The sequence below is a fragment of the Phyllostomus discolor genome, chromosome 3 (assembly GCF_004126475.2).
Source record: "Phyllostomus discolor isolate MPI-MPIP mPhyDis1 chromosome 3, mPhyDis1.pri.v3, whole genome shotgun sequence".
NCBI classification, from domain to species: Eukaryota; Metazoa; Chordata; class Mammalia; order Chiroptera; family Phyllostomidae; genus Phyllostomus; species Phyllostomus discolor.
The window spans coordinates 29380859-29397059 of record NC_040905.2 but is presented as its reverse complement, the minus strand read 5'-3'; the positions used below and the strand labels follow the sequence as shown (position 1 = coordinate 29397059).

General features: G+C 46.9%; 1 protein-coding gene across 1 annotated transcript in view; it reads left to right on the top strand.

The window, feature by feature from the left end:
- The window catches only part of ADCY2 (adenylate cyclase 2), a 356581-nt gene extending 340457 nt beyond the window's left edge, over nt 1-16124 (top strand). The window contains exons 23-25 of the mRNA XM_028526056.2: nt 6174-6288; nt 10877-11001; nt 15312-16124. Coding sequence (XP_028381857.1) covers nt 6174-6288; nt 10877-11001; nt 15312-15464 — 393 coding nt within the window. The 3' untranslated portion in view covers nt 15465-16124. The remainder of the gene's footprint in view (nt 1-6173; nt 6289-10876; nt 11002-15311) is intronic.
- Nucleotides 16125-16201: the final 77 nt, after the last annotated feature.

Here is a 16201-nt window from a genome sequence, read left to right as displayed (position 1 = left end):
GCCAGCTGCGTGGGACCTGACTGAGCTGGCAGGTCATCCAGCAGGCATTTTCTTTCCCCGTCGTGGCAAACTCCAGGTACTTGCTGATGACTGCCCCTCTGTAACCGTGTTGCTTCTGGGGAAGCCACCTGTGCAAACAGCAGTTCCAGTGCTGAGTGTGTATGGGAACACTAGAGGTGCCTCAGTCTGCTCAGGCTGCGATAACAAAAATATTTTAGACTCAGTCACACACAAAAAACAGTTCTTTCTCGTAGTTCTGGAGGCTGGGAATACCAAGACCAAGGCACCAGCAGACCTGGTGTCAGGTGAGGACTGTCTTCCTGGTTTGCAGGCAGCCGCCTTCTTGCTGTGTCCTCACGTAGTGGAAAGCAGAGAGAGAGGGGAAGCAAGCTCCCTCCAGTCTCTTCTGATAAGGAGACTAACCCCACGGGTGAGGGCTCCACTCCCACGACCTAATCACCTCCCAAAGGCCCCACCTCCTAACACCATCCTCACACTGGGACGGCTTCCACTTGTGAACATGGGGGGACACCACCATTCAAACCACACTGGACAGACTCTGCCAAGTTGGCCATGGACAAAGCGAGGAGCCATTCTGATCTATTTTGCTTCCAGTTTCGTAGTAGCTAAAACACTGAAACTAATAATCACAGTTCCCTTTACTACACAAAGTAGGAAACAGTTTTGGTTTCTGCTGAAATGAAAAGTAGTATCCCAATGCTGCATATTTTTGTACAAATGCAAAGCTATTGTGGTGTGTCACAAATAGAGAAAAGTTCCTTCCTACTTTCAAGCTACTAATAAGGAACTGCAAACTGAAAGAAAATGAACCACTACTCTTTGCTACTGAGAATCTCAAAGACACTTAAAATGTCATACCCTAGAGTCATTGTCAAAGCCGCATATCTGCGTAAGGTGCTCCATAGGGGGAAGGCAGAAGAGCATTAACCCAGCACATAAGACAGTTTCATCCTGACCGATGCTGTTCGTGGCAAGCAGAGTGATGTACTTTTGTAAACTACCACGGAGGAGACTAAATAAATCCTGAGCCCCAAGGATACAGGCTGAACGTGTTGCCTATAATAATTTGCTTCATCTTCACGATAAGATTATGATATAGGTAGTTTCACAGATGAGGAAAGTGAGGCCCAGAGAAGTTCAGTGACTCAGCCAAGGCCACACAGCTAGTGACTGCAGAACCTGGAGCTGAGCCCAGCTTTGTGTGACTCAAAAGTGCTGGCAATTACTTATTGCATTTCCAACTTTCAGACAAGGAGTGGTCAGAATATAAACAGTGCTCCTAGGAAAATAAAGGAGAGGTGAATGGGAGAGATGTGTCTGTGGGAGGGGAATCTGGAGACTGGGAGGGAAGGGACAAAAAGGAAGGCCAGGCCCTCTGAATCTCAGGTTTCCAATTCAGGGATTTGAAATTAAGGGCACCCTTAATGTAAGTAGAGGAGTCAAGGATAAAAGCTGTCTTGTGGGAAATTAAATAATATAAGTTTCAGATATACAGGTTTGAGTTTGCACTGGGACATCAAGTAGAATTTCAGTCATCTGCATGAGTGGAGGCTAGTTCTAGAGCCATCAGCCGACAATCCTCGATGGAGGACAAAACTCCAGCCGACAAAACTCCAGTTCTCCATCAGCTGAGGGCCTGTTAGACCCATCGCCCAACCCACCTGTCACCATTCACCAGCAAGAATACCCAGAAAAACTGCCTACCTGTTGTCTAGATGTTTCTGCATATTTCATTTAAATCTCCCTCACGAAGCTTACAAAAAAGAAAGCAATGCAAAACTATTTTGAAATTACTAAAGTGAAAGGAAAGATAAGATGGGAAAAATGAGAATGCCACATAAAACACAGACAGAAAGGCCTGCCCACATTCTAGATGCTTCCCCAGGGAGGGAGGCAAAGTTGTTTCGACTGAGGACCCTGGAGTCAAGTTGTCAGGCTGCAAAGCCTGGTTGTGCCCCTTACAGGAGTCATTGACCTCCCTGGGTTTTCCTTTCCCATCTGCACAACGGGATGAAGATAGAAACTCCTTCAGGGGTGTCATGGTGGGGATCAAATGCATACCTGCACACATGCATGCATACCTACCTCCGTGCATACAATACAACACACATGTATGCATCCACTGTTGCTATTAAGTCTTCTGAAACGTCCAGCAGGCAGCACAGTCACAGTGCTGCAGTGTTCATAAGGTGAGACCAAACCACCCATTCATTAGTAGACTTGAAAACCAGGCCAAGTCAGGCTGGAGGTGGATGCTGTACTGGGCCCTGACCCAAGGGGTGACAGAGGCCCTCATGGCAATGATGCTGGGTCTGTAGTGAGCCAGGTGCTCAGTAACTTCCTTGTGGAAAAAGGTTTAAAACATTGGGGCTGAAGATGTTTGCTATTACATCCCATAATGTGTATTTTAAGAAAAGACGTTCTCTGTAGAGTGAAGTCTGGTGGGGCACAGTGCGAGTACAATGTAGTTCAGGTTGAACGAATCTAGAGGCATCCATGATGGTGTGGCGATAGGGCTGTTTTCCATAGTGTTGTTCTGTGCCTCTGGATTGTAATAGACACTGCGAGGCTGTGAGTCTGGTCCTGTTCTCTGACAGGTGCCTGAATCGCAGGTGCCCCACCAGGTGGGGCTGGTGTTGGTGCTGCACTGTGGTCATCAGCCCCCCTGGGAGAACTGCGAGGTCAGATCAGATCGCCCCCAGGAGCCCCAGGCGGAGAACTGCATGCTCCTCAGACAGAAGTTCTGGATCTTTCAAGTCAGACAGACGCCATCCTAGCGGTGCTCAGTGAACAGTCAAGGGATGGAAGAAGGAGAGAAGGGGGGAAGGAAAGAGGAGAGAGGACGGGAGAGGAGGCACATGTTAATTTTATCCTACTATATTACCTCGGTTTTTAGAAGGAGTCCCTTGAATCATAAAATAATCTCAGTACACGTGTATTTACCTTCAGCAGTTTTCCTTGCTGGTGCGACTTCCAAAGCAGCTCACGAAATGTGTTCCACAAAAACAAACGTGTTGTCTCACTCTGTGCCTGAAATTCATCAAATATTTGGAGGTATTTAACAAATTATTTGGATCGTGGGAGAAAGAGCAGCTTCATACTGCCATCAAATATTTATCAAAAGCTCAATTATAGGGACTTTTTGAAATGAACTGGCTCTTCCAGAGACTGAGCATAATTTTTTCTAGAGCTTACTAAGCCCAAATGAGTTATTGACATTGGATTTAAACCTCACTCCTGGAACCCAATCTCTGCATTTATTACTGAGGTCACATCAAACCTCCACTGTAGGTCCCGCTGCAGGAAAACAGATGGGGCAATAATTTACCGGGGGGTGAGGCTGTTCGGCTAGGCCTTGGTCCGAGACAAAGCAAACCATCTCTCCAGAGGCCAATAGGTTCTTCTTGCTAGGATGCTGGTGATTTCTGCTGCACAGGATTGTGCCAGTTGATTTAACAGTTTGTCCTTCATTAAAGGAGCAAGATGTTTTCCAGTTCACTGAATAAACCTCCAAATCATCTTCTTGTAAGTCATAAGAGAAGAAATATTAGCAAGCCCTGATGGAAAACTGTTCTTAAGAAATGATTTTGCATTTCCACCAAAGTTAGCTGGCAGTCTGTTTCAGAGTTCCAATTTTTAAAAATTGTTTGGTTTTCCTTCAACAATTTTAAGTTGTAGATTTATGGCAATGGTAGGACTTCATTTGTCTTTTTGTAGATGTAGATAAAAAGACAATTCATGAGAAGAAAGGAAGAAATCTTTCTGAACCAGAAATTTAGTTCCACTTCTCTGTTCATATTTATTTAATTAGTGCAGTGGTCTCAGCTGGGAGCAGTTTTGCCCCCAGGGGGCAGTCGGCAACGTCTAGAGACATTGTGGTTGTTGCAATGGAAGGGTGCTTGCTACTGGTGTCTGGAGGGGGAGGCCAGGGGTGCTGCACGGCATCCTAGAAGGCACAGAAGAGTCCCCGTAACAAAGAACTGTCCCTCGTGAGCATCAGCAGTGCCGTGGTGGGAAGCCCTGCCTTAATCTTCCCACTTGTCACTCACGTTACTAAAATACTGTGTGGACTCGATGGATAATCCTCTTGTCATTTTCCTTTTTCATTAGCTGTTCCCTTGGTTTTCTTCATCTCCCTGTCATCTTGAATAACCAAGTTATGTTCATTGTCCCTGGTTTTCTTCTCACTCATCCCTGTTGGAACCCTTACAGTTGGATTTGTCTCCCTCCCCATAGAGAATGCTCCCCCGAGGTCACCAGGTGCCTCCTCTTCGAGTGTCGTGAGACTGAACACTCATCCCAGGAGTCACGATGTGACACCCTCAGTGCCTGATGTTCCGTCCCTGCTGCTCTTCTCCCAAGCATTCCCAGTGTCCCTTGCTGATGCCTGTCCCAACTGAGGGCACTGCCCAGTCTACCCCCATAATATCCCATTTCCTTCTCTTCTCTTGGAGCCCTCGCCCACTTCAGTGGGCACATGAATGATCCCCCCTGGGCGTAGGCTCCCCAGGTGAGCGTTAGCTGGCTTGGATCTCCGACCAAAGCTTGACAATTCTCTCTGATCCTCCCAGTCATTTCCTCTGCCACCCGACAATCCACCTGTGTGTAGCCTCTCCATGAGCATGTACCGAGTGCTTGTGAAGCAGTCACTGTATCACGTTGTGCAGACAGAGACTTCGAGAAGACCATCTCTTCCCTTGTGGAGTGTGCACAAATGCGTGAAGGAGACAGACGAGAGAAAGGCCACTTGGACTTCAGGGCTGAGATGGTTGTCTGTCCCATGAGCCTGTCACAGCGTTGGGACTGCATCTTACCAGGCACCCAACCATTGACTACCAGGGCAGTGGGAGCCTAAAGGCCATGTAAATTAAAACACTTGATGCATTATGTACATATATTAATCATCTATTTTTCAAATGTAACCCAAAATAGAAATTTTAAAAAGATGCACTTCAAAATTAAATGTAAATATTAATAGGTATTACAAATGAGTGGTAAATATAAACTAGTAACAGGAAAAATAAACATAAACTAAAAGTAAATAGAAATTAAAAGGTAGAAATTGAATAGGTAGTAAATAGAAATTGATAGTTAGAAACTGAAATTTCTACCTATCCCCATGGGAAACTTTGGACTTTCCTCCCTTTTCAGCTTTATACCCATGACAGCTCTGTATTCCTCAAAAGATAATAAACCACCCAGGGACGAGCAGAGGCAGAAAACTGTTCCCCCTGGTATTAGTTTGCTTGGGCTCCCATAACAAAGTAACACAGAATGGGCGACTTAACAGAAATTTCTTTTCTCAGTCTGGAGACCAGAAGTCCGTGAACGAGGTGTCGCGGGGTTGGTTTTTTCTGAGGTCTCTCTCCTCGGCCTGGAGATGGCCGTCTTCTCCCTGCGCGCTCACCTGGTCTTTCTCTGTGTTGGCGTCCTGATTTCCTCTTCTTACAAGAACACCTGTCCTACTGGATCCGTCATACTAGTGACCTAATTTACTCACAATTGCCTCTAAAGACCCCGTCTCTAAATCCAGGGACATTTGGGGAGCTGAGGGTTTGCAACTTCAACATCTGAGTTTGGTGGGGGCATTTCACACATTTCGGGCCCTTACACCCCCTCCCGGAGAAGGACAAAAGAAGGGAGTGGTGTTGGCAGACCCGGGGAGGACTGTAGCAGGTGTGGAGTGAGGAAGAGGAGGAATGAATCCCTTGACGCTCTCTCTGCCCATCCTCTATTCTCCCCCGGCCTGCCCACGGGTCAGCCCAACAGAAACCAGGAGACAAGGAAGTGGCAGTTCCTACGGGTCAGTGTCCCTGTGCCAGAGCCCAGCAGAAGAGGGGATGACCGGGTGTGAGGGGCAAATGGAAAACCAGGAGCCAGCCCCTCCCCCAAGGTGCCCTCTGTTGGCAATGCCTGGGTTACAACAATGCAAGCCCTACTCAGAGTCTCCTAATGTTTCAGGTCTCCTAGTGGCCAAAAAAAATGAATGGGCACATAACACTTCCTTAAGATGAAATTGAAGTCTCACCAGTGACCAGGAGTCATAATGTGTACGTGTTCCTGTCTGAGTGGAGCCCGGATCTGTGGCTGGAGGGAATATGCCCCAGCTTGCCCAGCCCTAACCCCATCTGCCTGTGTTCCTTTCTCCCCAGGAGCCCGAGAGGCAGTACATGCACATCGGCACCATGGTGGAGTTCGCTTTTGCACTGGTGGCGAAACTGGATGCCATCAACAAGCACTCCTTCAATGACTTCAAGCTGCGAGTGGGTACGTCGTGCAGAGGCCTGGCTTTCAGTGGTGGAAAAGGCATGGAGTCGGGCAAATTCCCAGGAAACATTGATAATCTTCATGTTGAAGTAGGGCCATGACAAATGTGCCTTGCAGGACTGGATTGCAGGTGGAAGGTGCTCAGGGAAGTTATGAATTTCTCAGAACTTTGGCACTAATTAGAATTAAAAAAAAACTCCACTTTGATTGGACCCAGGTTTAGCAACTGGACCATGAGCTGGATTTCAGTCCCACTGTCCCCTTCCCTCCAGCCAGGGACCAGCCACAACATGCGCAGCCTTAGCCACCCTGAGAAGCTCGTGGAAGCCACTGGCTGGGCTAAGCCAGCGACTTAAGCCACTTCATGATTTCATAGACTGCTACCTACAATACTAGGACCACCTTAAGCTAGGAGATGCATCCAGACTTCAGAACAGTACAAACATTTTTTAAAAATGTTAAGTGCATCTTAGAGTTGTTAGAATAGTCACACACTCCTGCAGTCACAACCTACAAGAATGCCACGTGTGTCCTCGGTTCTGAAATAGCTATAGCTTTTCAGACTGCATATTCACATTTCAGAGAAAAGTCCACCTTTCTTTAAAATTAAAAACGTTTCTAAAGTTATTTTCTTACTTTAAGTTGATTTTTTAGTATATCCCACCATCACTTGCCTTTTGCCACTGTTTATCCTGAAACAATGTGTTTTCGGGCCTGAGGTTAGCACACAGCTGCCCTGTGAGGTTTGCAGTGACTTCCAGCCATCCAGGATTTGTAAGAGCTGCTTCGACCGTTGTGTGTTTTTCTTGGCAACGCATTTTGCTTCTTCCGAAAGCAAGTCCACGTGAAACTAGATTTTTAAACACAGTCCATGTGAATGGCTGTTCATTTCTTTTGCACAGATTTCAGCTATTTAAAAAATCCTGGTATATATAGCTGTTTCTTCCTTTGCTCTGCATATATTTTCAGTTTTTCCACCCAGAAATATTTATACATTTCTTAAGAAATTAGGACCCTCCTCTCTGTATGTCCTATTAATTGTCAGCATCTGGACGCACTTCTCACCTCCACGCACGGTGGACCTTTGTCCAGGCTCCACCACTTGCAGAGGTGAGAGGGGCAGCCATGTCACCCTGCTGACCATGTCCAACTCATGGTGTGTTTTTGACCCTGGAGATTCTTTATTGTTTTGACAGCTTGGAAAAGCGGCTTCTTAAACTTTCATGTTACCCTCCTTAAAAAAGAAAAGAAAAAGAAAGAATGTATTGTACTGTGGAATGACCCCTCTATTGTCAAACACATATGCACCAAAATCACATTGCCTTCACTGCAAGGGGGAACAGGGGCAATTATTTGCTAGCGTTTGTGCTACATCAAAGTGCAGTGCAGTTGGTCTGGATCTTAGCAGTGTTTTCCGAATTCCTATGAGCAATGGGATGGACCTCCTCCGGTATGTATTTACTGAGTGCTTGCTTCACACTGATTATTGAGAAACTAATCATACATTTGGCCTGCATGCCAGCTCTTTCAGGTTTCTAAGGAAGTCTAATCTCAGTTTTTCCCTTGGGTTTTAAGTCTGCCTTTCCCCAAACCCTTGGCCTCTCCCAGGGACAGCTTCCTCCACATACAGTGCCATCAGAAGAGTAATAGTGCCCCCCAGAAAATGATGATACAAGTAACAAGAGCCAGATTTGCCCCTGGTGTTCTTTTCTGTACATGTTAGGCTGCGGAAACAGTCAGTTAATGGGAACCACAAATTGGGCACACACTTGCACATAAGTAGATCACCCCATTGCCAGCAATAATCCACCCAGGCTCTCTCCCCCGACCCTGAGTCACTGGCCCAGCAGGACTCACACCAGTCAAAAGAAAAGCTGGTGGCAGAGGAGGCTGAGATCACCACTCAGCAGCCAGTAGCTGATGGCTGGGCACTCTGACCCTTGCAACAGAGCTGGAGTGAGTTTTCGTGATGTCTAAAGTAGAGGCGAGAGTTTTATTGAGCACTCCACAAAAGCAAAGGAGAACTTCTTTCTCACCTGCTGTGAACCTTCAAAGACTGGATGGAACACTGTTTGTAGTATGTTTCCTGCCTACCTTCCCACTGCAACGAGGAGGCTTTGCCTAAGATCTGTAACAAGCTATTATATATAACTAAGCAGTCAGCAGTGGGAAGTGAGACGTCTCAGAAACACCCTCATTATTAGTACATTTGGCACCTGCTGTAAGGTGACGGTCCTAGATCCAGGAGGAAACGTAAGGGAAATGATCAATCGACTCAATGTCTCTATTTGTATGTCTGTGTCCCACCTCCCCACCCTCCTGTAACAACTGTGTGTCTGTGTGTTTTAACTGAAGTCTTGGCACAAGGACACATCCTAGCTGGTCCATTTAGGGTGGGGAAGGGCCTGGCCTCTCCCTAACTAGAGAGTGGATCGGACTTTTGAAGCTTCAGCTCCTAATGGCAGATGCTACCTCCATATTCCATCTGGTGTCAAAGCACACCCTGACCTCAGGGGTATTCATATAATAAGCATGTTTTTATAATTGCAATTACTAACTTAGAGGGGGCACTCAGAGTAACCATCACCTTCATAGTGGCCTGGGGTGCCTAATTATCTGGGGAAGTAATGTATACTTACATACACACACACACACACATATTTGCATTTACCCAGAAAGTATGCAGCCAGCCATGTAATATGAAAAACAGAGACATTTACTGAAGAAAATACAAGATACAAGAAATACTGTATGTAGCATAATGACCCCCCAGTTACCTTCAAAGTAGACACCTTGGGACCTCATACAGTTCTCCCAGTCTCCATCAGCTGCCCTGTAGTACTTTCCTGAATCTCATTGACGGTCTGAAATCTCTGCCCTTTCGAATGTGATTTTAGTTTAGGAAAAACCAGAAGTCGCAGGGTAACAAATCTGGGCTATAGCGGGACTGAGTCACCTGGGTGATTCTATATTTCACCAAAAACCCTTGCACAAGACATGATGCATGAGCAGGCACACTGTCGGGTGATGAAGCTTCTAATCACCAGTTGCCCATAGGTGCAGCCTTCTGAATCATCCAAATAGTTTCTGTGGAGGAATGTTCAAGTGTAACGCAAAATTTGATGCAGACTTATTGCTCCACTTGCTCAGGCATTTTGAATGCGAGGGCCACACAGTACACATGCTCACTCAACAGCATCTGGCACTCCTACTGACTAGTACAGTGAGCTCATTGCATGTATGTGCATTCCAGTCCACTCTCCTTGGCTGCTGGGTTACATCGATGTCACGCAAACCATTCTCATTATACTAACAATGGTTGGACATCTTCCGGACAGACCTCATATGTGTATATACATATACACACACACACATATATATATATATAATATATATTCATTATAATGCATAATGCTCATGAACCCCAGAAATCCAGGAAATCCATCATCACGTCTTGGCAAGCATTTGGCCAGCAGGACTGAACAGGAGATGACTCATGAATTTCCCCAGCAACTTTTGGAGAATCTCAGTTTGCGGGGAGGCTTAGGCCCCAGAAGTTGGATTTTCCTCTCTCCAATGGGTGTGGAGCTGTAAAGCCCAGCTTCACGAAGCCAAAATCCCAAGCAGCAAGAGCTTATCTGGACACTATCTGTGTGTCACTTTGCTCACTACAGGTGAGCAGGTGCCCTGGAATCGCCTCCAAACATGAGGCTTTGGGGGAGCTCCCTCAGTCCTCTCAGTCCTACCATCTTGTCTTTGGAAGGTGACTTGAGAATCAGAAGCACAAACAGGTCCCTCTGTAATTTGATAAACTTTCTGGTGGGGTGTCACCAAAGAACAATAACCCTAAAGGTAGACAGAAGCCATCTGCATGAAAAACCTGTAGCAGAGATAGAAAAGCAGAGTTTTTCTGTGCAGGGGCTGTGAAGCCGACTGCCTGGGTTTGTGCTGTGACTCTGCTACCTCCTGCCTGTCTGATGGCACCATTCCCCTGCTTCCGCATCCAGCGTGATGATAACAGAACCCACCCTGCAGGCTGTAGGGAGAAGTAGAAGTTGATGTGTGAAAAGCATGTAGAACAGTGCATGGCGAGTAGAAAATGCAATAGAGGGGTGGTGGTTCCGGTAAAACATTGGAGGGAACCCCCCCATCCAACAGCAGCAACACAGCCAGTGGGTGCAGGACGTGCACTCAGTGCAGCTCTTTAAAATACAAATGCGTGTGTTTCAGAATTAAGCACAAAACTATTGGAAAACAATGTGGTTACCATCTCTTGCCTAAGACTGTACAGCAACAGAGAAAACAACCATATAATGCTTAGTTTTTTTAAACATAACCAATTTTATGCTATTATGGAATAACAATAAATGGACTTATAAGCATAAATTAAAGTCCAGAGGGGGGAAAATACAGACATAAATATTTTAATAGTTTGGGGACTGTAAAATTAGAGGAATTATTTTTCTTTGCTTTAGAGTTGTGGAGTGGTGCGTGTTTAACAATGAAGAGTCGGGAGGGCCCTGTAAAGCTTCTGTGTGTAGGACAGTGGCTGTGATGTGAGTGTTAACGCGGCTCTGGTGTGTCCCAGGCATGAACCACGGACCTGTGATAGCTGGTGTCATTGGAGCTCAGAAGCCGCAGTATGACATCTGGGGCAACACTGTGAATGTGGCCAGTAGGATGGACAGCACTGGAGTCCTGGACAAAATACAGGTAGCTCAGTCTGCACCGTCATCATGGGCCATGTCTGTCTGCTAGAGGGCCATGAATAACATGATAATAATAATTATTGTGCATATAATAATAAGTATAGATAATATAATATACTAGTTATATTATATATGATAATAAATATTAACACAAAGGAAAGAACCTTGAAACTTATTTCGAATTTGAAAAAACCTTGAAAAACGTGAAAAAAACGTGAAATGTACTTAAATCTTTTTATTGGGCAAATGTTTGTTTCTGCATTAACTGTTCACAATAATAAAAATTGTTATGGTGTGAAGGTCATAGAGGTTGAGAAAGTAAGTGATCACAACAACCACCACACAGTAGGTGGCCCAGGTTGGGGGTTCAGGACTGGAGCCCTTTTCTCCTCTTCCTTCTCCCCGCCTGACACATTGGAAAGGGCTCTGCTAGGGAGAAGGGCTCTGTGAGCAAAACCAGACCTAACCCCCAGCCTTCCTTTCCCTGGGGGCTGAAATGGGAGGAGGAAGGTAGGGGTTGCCAGGGGAGAGAGACGGAATTGAGGGTAATATGACATGCTGGTGCTAAACTGGACTGGGACGGGATTTGGAGATCTGGAAATGACCGAAAAGGTCTGGAAGCCACCCGAGGGAGAGAAAGGGAAGACCTGACAAATGAAAAGGGCTGAGTGCATGCAGTGTTTGGGCACCTGGCCAGACACGAAGAACAATGGAGGGACTAACTTCTCCCAGTGAGAAGGATGTGTGTGCGTGTGTGTCTGTGTGTGTGCTGAACTTTGTATCTGCCTTGCCCGCAAAAAGCAGTGCTTCCACTCCTCACCCAGCTATGTTGTCTTCAGCTAGATGAAATCCTGCCAAATGACAAGTGTGTGTGAAAACTGCTGCACACAACTTAGGGGCTTCATCGGTTCTTAGACCTCTTCAAAGAATTGCATGAGTCTCAGTTCTGTGTGCCTCAGCTTGGCCAAGGTCCTCAAATAACCTTGCTTCTTAAAAATTGTAGTAGAGACTTAGAGACCGGACAAAGCTCTGTGGAAGACCCCCGGCTCCAGGATCCCCAATGATGGGCTCATCACTAAACCTCTGCCCACCCATGGGCCTGTCATGCTTCTCCACCTCATTCGTCCAGGACGATTTTGTTGCTGTGGCCTTTTCTAAAGTGTACCTTTAGTTTCTATGTGGAATGGCATGAACATGACTTCTAAGTGTCCACCTTCTTCCAGTCAGATTGCTAGCCACTAGGTGCTGGAAAGTAAGCAACATCCAAGAAGGGAAGGGAGAGAGAAGAAAGACAGTGATGGGGGGAAGAGAGGAAATATCCCAGCCTTCCCAGATGAATTGGCCAAATAGGGCTCCTCTGGCAGCTATCTGGAGTAGAGTCTCTGATGGTTTACAGTCCCCCTCTGAGACAGCCCGGTTGCTGACCCTCAAAAAGAGTGGACTTCTACCTCGGCAGCCTACTCTCACCATGCCCTGATGGCACCACAGTCTCTAGTGCTCTCTGCATGCTCATCACCAGCCACTCCCAGTACCCGGGGAGACTCCAGTGTCCTGCACCACTGAGGGGCTTCTGGTTGAGGAGAGAGGCATGCTCCTACCAAGGTTACGCCTTCCCGCCCGTAGGCTAACCAATGTGCCCACCACACACCTAGAACATTCAGAAGAAGGATGATCATTTTAATGTTTCACAACTCTGCAAGCGGACTGTCTTCAAACACTTGGGATAAGTATCAAAAGCCATTTAAGAGAAGCTGGTCAAGGAGAGCACTCCCCTTGGAGGTCACAAATCCCCAGCAGGTCAATGTTGAAATGAGTTTGTACTTGTGTGTGTCTCTAAGAGGATATCAGGCATCATCAAACTGCATGTGATTTAGTGCAGAGCAGCCACCCCGAGCCCCAGGGGGAAAAGAAGAGAGGCTTCCGCAGGTCCTTGTGCAGTCCCTCCAGCCAGCAGCTGGCAGGTTCACATATGAGGGGGTTTCCTTCTCCTGAGGGTGTGGCTTACTCTACCTTCAGTAGCTTCTTATTTCCGCTTATGTGGGGGGAAAAAAAGTAATAAGATGTCAGGAAAAACAAAAATTGATGCAGAGACCATTAAAACTTCTCCTGGGCCTCAGGAACAGATTGTTTTTATTAAAGAGCATGAACTCCCACCATGCTTTCCAGACTGGAATCCCAAGCAGCGTAGAAGCCCACTGGCACCCAGCCAGGCTTCCCCTGGACACGGGGGAGTCATCGCTGGTGGCAATGAGGTCGACAGCTCCCTCCTCCTTGCGTCATGATAGTTCGTGGTTGGTGCTGCAAGTACCAGTGGGGTAGCTTGAGAACGCTGCTGGTGATACAAAGAACCAATAAATGTGTTGACTCCAGAATTAACTTCTAGGGCTGCAGGACATGTTTGTTCTCTGTGTGGAAGGTCAGAAGGCAAACGCTCATGGAATTCTCTAATTCTAATTGCTCTTGAGAATGCTGATCATGAGAACATATTTGTCATCTGAGTTTCTTGACTATGTACATGGTCTTTTGGTTCTTATTCAGAATCCAAAGTCTTTTCTGGGCTGCTGGCTTCATCCCCGAGCTATACCTGTCCTCCCTGGGGACTTGGCAAGGGAGTCTGTTTCCCCTTTCCTTACGGCTCTGTTGTAGGGTCCCGAGGACGCACATGTTGTCCCTGAGCTAGAAGCTGCCACTGGGTCACATCGTGGTAAGACGGAGTGGTGCTTCTACCTCTTTCCCCCAGCCTGCCCTAGAGATCTTTGCAGGGACGCTTCAGCCTTTCCTCTGGGAGGCCCGACACTGTCCTGGCGCCTTGCAAACACAGCTCTCCTACAGTTTTGATGTACCTCTGCCTCTGCCCCAGGACAGTGTGCCCCGAGGCCTCTCCAGCCACCAAGCCCAAGGAGGCTGGCTCATTGCTGCCACCACTGTCCCCACCACTGCTGCATCCCCAACAGTGTCTCTGCTACAGACAAAATGGTGTAATAGCATTGCTGTGTTGTCCACAAGCCTGCCTGTGTGTGAGTGTCACCCACATGCTGTGCTGAGGTGGCTGGAACCCACAGGTGTCGAGTCCATTTCCTCCAATACAGTGGGGGGAAATCCCTCCTCCTCCTTTGCTTTTGTACATGGCTCCAGAGCCACAGCAGCATCACCAGGGGTTTCCAAAAAAACAGCTCCCTCCCTCTCTCCTCAAAACCCAGGTATGTTCTGGGGGGCCTGGGTGGGGAACCGTGTTCCCCACAGGTGGGTCTTCCCTTACCTCAGAAGCTGCGATCTCATTCTTAGTCAAGGTTGTGTATATAGCCATTCTCTGCTTGAGAAAATGTCTCTTGCAGGACAACACTCAAGCAGCCAAACCCAGGCAGGCCTAGGTCTCCTTCGCCAGACATGGGCCTCCAAGGGAGCACAGGACAGCCCCAAGCTGAGACAGTGCATGGCCCTGTGGAGAGAGAAGTTTTTCTACCCAGCAGGCGTTGCTGCCGTCTGACCCAGCAGGACCTGAGCAAGACAGGAGGCTAGTCCTGTCGCTTTGACAAGCTTCAAGAGAGGGGCTCACTCCTTTTAGCATTTCATATCCATCAGGGAAATAGGGAAACTCTGAAGGCCTGACTTGATGTCATGCCCTTGCTAAGGCCAGTGCAAACTCCTCGTGTCTTTAGTTTGAGGTCATTGTATTCACGTGCATACCCCAGACACTCATGGCCATTTGCAGGAGCTGACTGTGCATCTTCTCAGGGGGTCTCCTCTCAGTTTTATTAAAGTCTATTTTCAACACTTATTATTTCCTGAAATGACATTCATGACAACTGGTGAATATCTTCTAAAATCCCACCAGTCCGGCATATTTGGATTTGCCTTTGTTTTCAGGTCTCTTGCATGTGCATACTTGATCTTCGAGTGGTGGAAATCAGAGCAGGTTCCAGGCTCAGTTTTTTTGAGGGGGTAAAATTGGTCAACATGATTCCATCATCTCATCCATGATATTGGGCATGATTGCATCAAAGTTTACTTAACCCCGAAGATTGCTTGAATGTTAGATGTTTCCAGTTTGTCCCTATCGCACCACTGAATTAAACATTGTCCTTAATTTCTTCTCCTCTTGGGTTGGTCTCTCCTACTGATTTCTTAGGAGTGAAACTAATGGATCAAAGAATATAATCATTTCTTGGTTCTTGATTCTTACAGGCAAATGAACTTTCAAAAGGGTTAATATCCTATACTCTGGTTTCTTTTCAGATCATATAAATCTTTCCCCTTTTACAAAAGGGTTAATGTCCTTGCTAAACAGTTTTTTGTGTGTCCCTGTGCTTCCAGGTCACAGAGGAGACAAGCCTTGTTCTGCAGACCCTGGGGTACGCATGCACGTGTCGGGGGATAATCAACGTGAAGGGAAAGGGGGACCTGAAGACGTACTTTGTGAACACAGAAATGTCAAGGTCCCTTTCCCAGAGCAACTTGGCTTCCTGAAGAGTCGTCTTCATTTTGGCAAGAAGACTGTGTTTTTAGGAAGGTACGATGCACTTTCTGACTGCAACTTTTGTCCCTCGTTTTTGACGTGCGTGCGCTGTTCTGTCCTCTGGAGCCTATGCAGACTCGTTCCTGTGACCCGGCGGCATACCACCCAGTGTGCCGAGATCGCTCTGCCACTTGCACTGTGCTTACTCTGAAGGAAGAGGAAAAGGAGTGTGTGATATAGAAGAGAAAAGTATTCAAAGAACTAACATGGATGATGGAGGTGAAACAAACAAAAATTCTTAAGGCAATAAAACTAGGGGGTGTATATTATCTTCTGGTGCATGTTCTTTTCTGGAAAATACGGTAGCTCGCCAGCCGCATCCGCTAGTCTGATATTAAACACACAGTACTTGTGACTAAGTTGATTCTGTCATCCCCCATGGGCTTTGACTGTATTCACCCATGTGTCTCATTGCCAGTGGCTGGCCACGGGCCCCAGGTGGGATTCGTGGCCCTGTCACCTTGCTCTGTTGTGTCCTCCCAGCAGCACATCGTCACCTGTCACCAGGATTAGTTCTCACAACCTAGGACCAGTTTTGTACCAAATGCGTCTGATGTTTTGATGCCATTGTCTTTTGTAAGGTTAATTCATTAAAAGTTTTATGTACTTTGGGTTATAGTGTCTTGTCTTCTCTCCCCACCCACCCTGACACACACACCCTTCTCTCCCTGATTTGCTCCAGAATGGG